This window comes from Eucalyptus grandis, chromosome 11 (assembly GCF_016545825.1).
Source record: "Eucalyptus grandis isolate ANBG69807.140 chromosome 11, ASM1654582v1, whole genome shotgun sequence".
Taxonomy (NCBI): Eukaryota; Viridiplantae; Streptophyta; class Magnoliopsida; order Myrtales; family Myrtaceae; genus Eucalyptus; species Eucalyptus grandis.
In genome coordinates this window covers 6,861,711-6,869,602 of record NC_052622.1, presented here as the reverse complement: position 1 = coordinate 6,869,602, position 7,892 = coordinate 6,861,711, and the positions used below count along the sequence as shown (strand labels likewise).

General features: G+C 40.4%; 1 protein-coding gene and 1 pseudogene across 1 annotated transcript; both read right to left on the bottom strand.

Annotated features, from left to right (window-relative positions):
- Positions 1–2,596: 2,596 nt before the first annotated feature.
- LOC120289680 lies at positions 2,597–5,209 on the bottom strand (annotated as a pseudogene).
- Positions 5,210–6,360: 1,151 nt separating this feature from the next.
- LOC104430963 lies at positions 6,361–7,244 on the bottom strand. Its single transcript, XM_039304995.1, has 3 exons — positions 7,072–7,244; positions 6,735–6,907; positions 6,361–6,527 (listed from the first exon to the last, which is right to left on the bottom strand). The coding sequence occupies exons 1-3, from the start codon at positions 7,242–7,244 to the stop codon at positions 6,361–6,363; spliced, it is 513 nt and encodes a 170-aa protein (XP_039160929.1).
- Positions 7,245–7,892: the final 648 nt, after the last annotated feature.

Sequence of the window (7,892 nt, the reverse complement as noted above, 5' to 3'; positions counted from 1 at the left end):
AGCCAACAGCTCAACTAGAGTTTTCAAAGTAGTTATTTTGTTAAATTCCCAAAATATCTAGTAAATTAATATTTAAATAAGAAAACCAATGTCCATTCTAAATATTGATAGTCTGAAAAATATTTTGAACCCACTAAAATTATTAGTGAACAATATCAAAGACAATAATATCTCAATTCAGTAAATTTAAAACTTGAAAATCATTAAAGAAGTAATTTGGAGTATCTCATCCCTTGTCTATAACTAAAATGGCGATAAATTAATTACTGTCATTTTATACCATTAATGTACACGTCAACATATATCAAATTAATTCTAACACATCGGACTCTAGGCAATTATGGTCACGAAAAATCATCCTTCACACTATTTGCACCTCACAAATTTAACGACTCATATGCCATCTAAAATTCCAATCTAAGTAGTACTTAACCTTATATTCTAAATATTATTATGAAAATTCCAGACACCACACACAAACTGTGGACCTAGGCCTCGGTGTTGGGGATTTGAACTTTAGTACTGGGTCTCAAGCTTGACCTTTGTAGATCTAGGTTCAAATGTTGAGGCATTAGAAAGGGGCACTTGGGCTTTGGGCTAGCCTCAATAGACTTGGGGCGTAGGTGCTAGGGGCCTGAGCTCTGCCTCGATGAACCTAGACACAAGTGCTTGGGATTCGAACTAGGGGTGATCGGCTCCTAATTCCCAATTTTTGGGATTGGGGACCGGATCAAACAGTCCTAAGACCGATTCGATCAAACCGACCCGGTCGGGTTTGGTCAATATGATCCCATGGAACCAATAACTTAGCTAAAAAAAAATTTTAAAAAAAATACTAGAGTTGTTAGGTTTATTGCTATTTTTAAGAAATTAAAAAATATTAAAAAGAAAAGAGTTGGTCCATTCGATTTAATTCCCACCCCCAGGGCGAGAATCGGGAACCCAATTGACAATCACCTGCCCATTTTTATGGAATTGGGAACTAGATCGATCCCTCTAGGAATTGGACCAAACCGACTCTGGTGCGATCGATCTAGATGGTTCTCGATTTGGGCGGTCCAATATACTTACCCCTAATTCGGACACGAGCACGGGGGCCATGGGCTTGGCCTCAATGGACCTGCGTGACAAACACCGAAGACTCAATCCTAGACTCCTAGAACCAGTGTCCAGGTTTTAGGCACAACCGTAAAATTTCGAGCCCAAGCATTAATATCCAATCACATTGTGGAAAATGTTTTTAAATTTAAATATATATATAATATTTAAATATATATTATATTTATTAGGAAAATATTTTTCATTAACTCATTTGAGATTTTCTCAAGCGAACCAAATATTAAAAATATATTCCGCAAAACAGACGGTGCCTTTCATTTACATCTCTCCCTTATTCGAGTTTGTATACCGGAGTACAGTGACTCCATCGCCTAAGTCAAAGGAAAAAAAAATCCTCGAATGGCCAATGATTTCCGATGGGCATTTCACGTCATCTTTTTGGTTAAGTTCAAGCACCAAAAACAAGACCTACCTCATTTTGAAGGACCTTATGACATGTTTATCAGACGAGATATGGGGACCTTTTTTGTGGTCTATTCACTAATAACTTGGTAGCCATCGCTAGTTTGCAATCTAGTTATGAAGTATGATATGATTAGCATGTAAAATTAATTATTTACGAATTATTTAGGTGTACATTGTTACAGCAATATATAAATACAACCAGCATGCAGGGGAAGCAATGCGAGCCTTTGGCCATCAGGAATGACAAAACCCACCCCTTCACCACGTGAACATCGCAGAAAAATGGCTTTCTTTCCGTGCGTGTTTCGGAGTAGGAGATGCAAAAGACACTGCGTAACTGAGCATGAGGAGGGAAAAAAACCAGAAGTTCCACCTTAAATTTTTTACGACTGCTTCTCATCATCTCATGAGTCCTCACTGCCGACATCCCCCCACCGAACATTATGCTTTGCAGCAAGATAATGCGCACCGACTGGTCCTCTGCTACCGTAAGGGTAGAGCTCGGGGACTATCTTCTTTTCCTCAAGCTCCTTAAGTAATGGAGTGAATAATGCCCAAGCAGCATCGAGCTCATCGCTTCTTATGAATAACCTACGCTCTCCTTCTATTGCATCCAAAAGTAACCTCTCATATGCGTCGGGTATTTCCCTAGGATACCTACGCATCACAGAAGCATCTCGGTCAGTCACTTAAAGAAAACAGTAAATCTCAGGCATGATGTAGAGGAATAAATTTTCCCGCTTTATACTCAATTAAAAGCATTGTTGAACTCATCATTTTGACTATCCTTTGTCATTAATCACTCATTTGCCTCTTTAGTAGCAAAATCACATTCAGCCAATGTTGCTAGAGCATGCAAACACTGAAAAAAGAAAACACAATGATATAGTTGCTTCCTACTAAGCTTTCTATATGAATTCTGGTATTTGATCCACACCGATGGGATCAAATGGATCAAACAGCAGTTCGGTAAATTTGGGCCATACACATAGCATCCACACGTTTGTAAAGGAAATGCTGTCTAGCAGTTTCATGGGCTCAGTACCTTGCTTTAAAAAAAGCAGATTGAGGTCGCTGCATCCAATCTCATTCCAAGACCAGGAACTTTATTGTTGATCTTCAGATATATAGCTTCATCAGGTTGTACACGAAGCACCAGCTCATTTGTTGCCTTATCTAAATCAGTTCCAAAGTTTCTTTTGTACAGGTTCCCGGGACATGTCTGAATTGAACTCTAATCTCTGCCCTGGAATTTCACAAGCAGCAATTCAAGGTTGTTCAGATTGTAAAGTACTAATGAGTGAGTGTGCGGGGCAGTGAGAAGAGAGGCTGTGAACCTCTTGGTGTGGAGAGCCTTGCCCGCTTTCATAAGGAAAGGAACTCCATCCCATCTGGCATTGTTTATGAAAAGAGCTGCAGCGGCAAATGTCGGCGTGAGACTATCCTTCGGCACAGTTGGATCATCTGTATACCCAGGAAGAGATTTCGCACCCTTACTGTGGCCCTTGTATTGGCCCACAATTACATCTTCCAGCTGTAGTGGTCTCATTGACCTTAACACTTTCACCTATTCAATGACCAGAACCACTCTGTTAAAATATGTTGTTTACAATCGTAGTCTTGCAATGGAAGCCCAAAAATCCCCAAATGAGAGAGGGCAGACCCTTTTTGCTCATGACTCATGTGATAGAGGAATGTATCTTTTGGAAAGGCAATGTGAAAGACAAGCAACATCGAAAAACAAGTAAAACAGGTTATAACGTAGTAGCTCTCTCAGCACCTTCTCATTCCTAATGTCTTCAGCATCTAAGCTGACAGGTGTCTCCATTGCAAAGAGGGCCAATATTTGCAGCAGATGATTTTGCATTATATCTCGTATTATACCATAATGGTCGAAATAACTGATGACAAGAAGAGAGTTATAGAATCAGTAACTTCTTATTTTGAAAGAACATCCCAGAAGAAAGAGCATCAGCAGTGGATCTATGGAACTCACCCTCCACGTCCTTCTGTACCAAAATCTTCAGAAAATATCAGCTGCACATTGCGAATGTAGTTCCGAGACCATAATGGCTCAAAAACCAGATTGGAAAATCGGAGAACTGACAGGTTCTCGACAAGTTCCTTCCCCAGGTAATGATCAATCCTATATAATCACAAGCTCAAACTTCTGGTTAAAATCAAGTTCTCCCTCGAAAATAGACAAAAAGCGACCACATGGATAGAAGGTACCTAAATATTTGATCCTCATTCAGGTATTGCTTCAAACATCTAGTCAGCTCACCAGACGATTCTGAGTCACGGCCAAATGGCTTTTCAACAATGACCCTGGTCCATCCACTTGTCGAAGAAGCCGTAATGCTAGCACATCTCACCACATCCACGAATATATTTGGAGGTATTGATAGGTAGAATAACCTATTGGCCAATTTGCCAGCCTGAAGGAGCAATTTGAGACATTAAAATGATAAGGAAAAAAGGACTGTTAAATTCACTTGCCAGCTACAAATCATGTCTCCCAAAATTAATATGTCGTGTATGCGTTTGTTTTTTATAAAACGAAAAATTGCAAACCCGATTTAAGATAATTAGCAACCCTACAAATCGGCTAATCAGAACAGGAAAAGAAGTACCACAATTAGGATACACAACATTTAGACTGGAACAGGGAACCATCACCTCCTTCTCTTTTAGCTTAATGTCCAATTCTCTGAAGTTCTCCTCCGAATTATACTGACCGGAATGGTAAAAGCATCTCTTCAGGAACTGATTCATTTTATCTTCACAATTTTCCCTGCAAAAATCCACATTTAAATAGATAAAGAAAAACAAAGTAAAAAGCAAATAAATTCCGCATCCCATCATAAAAACAACACAAAAAGTACCTCTTATCGATTCTACAAGTCAGTGTTTTGCTAATCATCGTCCTCAACTCCTCGTCAGTCATTTTAGTCCGGGCGTAACCAAACACCGTGAAATTCTGCAGCAACCCAATACCATATTTACATCAGACATTGCTGCATGCCTGACAAAACTACATGGATCTACCTTGTACTAGAACTATTCAAGAACGTAAGATCAAGACCTTCGGTAGACAATCCTCATAGAAGAGCGCGAAGATGGCCGGAAAAATCTTCTTTTTCGCAAGGTCCCCAGAAGCTCCAACGACGGTAATGCTATAAGTCAAATCAGACTTCTCTGATTCTGAATTAACAGGAGACAAACTATCCTGCGCATTAGGTTTGAAGTGTTCTTTGGCAAGAGAGCTTCCTGCAAAACCATACTCCAAAAACGACCAAAAAGATCGCAACTTCACTCGACGAATCGCTGAAAATGCCCAGCCTCCAGAGGGTTCAAGCTCTTACCGTCGTGCAAAGAAACAGAGGTCAGCGAATGCCCATTGGAGGATTTGAGCTGGAAACTCTTTCTCGAGCTATTTCTTGACCGAATCCGCGGAACCCATGAAGGCCCCTGCGTTTTCCTCGGCAAGACAAGAAGCTTATCCAGACTTCTGTGGAGCTCGAATGAAGAAGGGTGCGAGAAGGACGTTGAGGAAGAAGAACAAGAAGAAGAAGAAGAAGATGGAGAACAGGGACTCAAGTGTCCGGCCATGGAACTGGGTAAGCAAGAATGCAGATGGACGCAGAACACGGCGAGTGTGCACTGAGCTGGTGTCGGATCAAGCGGATATTCTTCGCAGATAAAGGAGATAATATCTTGCGGACAAGTCCTCTATGGTTGTCTTTCATCCGAAAAGTCATGTTACCCTTGGACATCTCGAAGGGCCCAATTAGGTGGAAGTCAAATGGTAATCTAATCGTTTGTCCAGCTATAGATTTTTCTTTTGGATAAATTATGAGATTGTTGGATCTGGGCAGGTCTTTAAAGGCTCAAGGGGAAAATTAAAAATAGATAGGAGATTGAGGGTCGGATCTTTATCGAAGAAAACAATAAATTTTGAGAGATTTTTCAATAAATTCTTGGTATCATTGACATACAGGTCAAGTATTCATTTTGAGATAAAAGAGAGAAACATTTTTTTCAGCCTTAATCTTTTCACCCTTTTTAGTAATATATTTCCATTAATTTTATTTTTATACGTTGTCAGTGAGATATCTTAGTGATTATTACTTTATCATAATTTTCCTTTGCACATCACGCAACCTGATAATTTCGTTGCTCATCATCCGTAATTTTCATTTAATGTCCATAAGTTAGGGTAAAAAACCGATTTTGCAAAACAATTATGATGGACCACGTTTTTTTATTCCTCAACAATCCACGTTGAATGTAGGACCGATATAAAACACTCGCCGGCCCATAGAATTTCCCCAATTCCCCAGCTTCTAATTAGTGAAGCAACTTTCAGTGTCAACACGGAATAAAAATGATAAAAATCTTGTTCTTGTAAGAGAAACTCTAGATTACTCTTTATCAGCTCTTAGGCCTGAGTAACAGATGAAGAACTCCTGAAGATGTGTGACCCCAGTGAGCCAGCGTTCATTTTCAAAAAAACTAGTCTTGATGTAGCTCGAGATAATTGTCCGTAATCAGATGCAAAGCATGTGACGGCAAAAGGACGTCGCGAAAGGGAGCTGCAACTGGGAGTTGCTTCACAGAAAATCTTCCCGAAGTCGGATACGGCTATCCGTTTTGTTGGACATGAGCAAGTAGGGAGAGTATAGGATCGACAATTCATATATATGTTAACAGGAACTCAAGAATTAACAGAGAGGAAAACACCGATCAACTAGTGGCCAAGGAGCAGCTCGACAAGTTTTGCTGGCTTAAAACTATGAGAAGTACGCGGAGGAAACAATTGTAGGGATCGCCTTATCATGAGCTCGAACCCAATAACCGGGGCAGTTGTCTATCTGTGCCAAGAATGGTGACTTCAGCCTCAACGACACATTCATTGTCCACAAGGTAATCTTGAACCCTTTCCAGCGACGCATAGCGAGGCCAACCCCACGAAGGGCTCAAATGACTGAACCAAAGCGAATCTGCAAAGCAGAACATTGATAGCACCTTAAAGACAAATGAATGGAAGTACCGAGCGAAGAATTTGAGGAATCAGGACCTTGAAAGATCGCCCTGATTTCGGATAATAATGCCAACCCCCAAAGGAATCGGATTTAGTATCTCCAACCCAAACATCTTTTCTAGAGATTGTATTGAGTTAGTACACCTATATTAGTTGAGAGGATTACTTTTAGCCGTCTGCTCCGCATAAACAGTGCCATCTTTGAGTCTCAACCGAATGGTGAAGCTTGCGTTGACTTTCTGCCGAAGATCGAGTATCCCTGAGTTGGCCAGAGCAAGATGTATCGAGAGGCTTTTGTTCCTCTCTGCCGATTCACCCATGGGAAGGAGGCGCACCTCCCTGAACAGATGAAGAAACTTAACCAACGAGAACGCTTGGAAACGCGGAGAGAAAGGTATGAGCAGATACGAAGTTGACATTCGTATGGAATTTTAACGCTCAAGAATCAAGTCAAACATTTATGATCTCCAGCAAAAATTGATTCAGAACGGCAGCACTCGTACGCCAAAGTCGAGAATTTTGATATCTTCCATTCCTGTGTATATGATGTACCCTCTATTGGTGTCAAACATTCGCCCAAGCCCGAATTCTTGATGACGAGAATCTCCGCTCCAAAAACACAGGTGTCGTCGACGAGGTATCCATTGGACGGGTCAGTGAAAGTCGCTAACGTCATAAATCTCGGAACGCCCCATTGAAATTTTAAATTTCAAATTAAAATTTTAATAAGGTCTTTTTTTTTTTTTTTGGTCAGAAAATTTTAATAAGGCTTAACAAGTGCCATAAGGTACTTTTTCAATATTTTACATTTAAAAATCGAACACTATTTCAAATATTCTGTGATTGCGACATTGCCCAACACCGTAGTCAGCCTATCCAAAAATACAAAGAGACCCATAGGTCACGCCATAAAGCCCCATTTGGTTAATCAAAATGGGATGATTGGGGCTGATCAAAATGGTGAATAAAGTTATGTATTCACGCCTTAATTGAATGAACAGAACTCTTTCAATCCGTCCCACAAAATGTAAGACATCAAATAAAGCACTTGGATATCCGGAAAAAAACATCGCCAGCATCACCTAAGAGCTTAAAACATCTCACTGAACTCTTCTCGTTGAGCAGTTGAACCTGCTCAAACTATTTAGATTCCCTTTTGAAAGCTTTATTTAATTAAAGGGCTTAAGGCCCTGTCCGCCCAAGCTGAGCCCAGAAAGCCCGGCCCATGGGAATAGGGGCCCGTGGAGAGAATGGGGTATAAAAGGGAGAGAGAGAGAGAGAAGACGTTGGTTGAAATTATAATTCACGTACGTCTTTTCTCTCC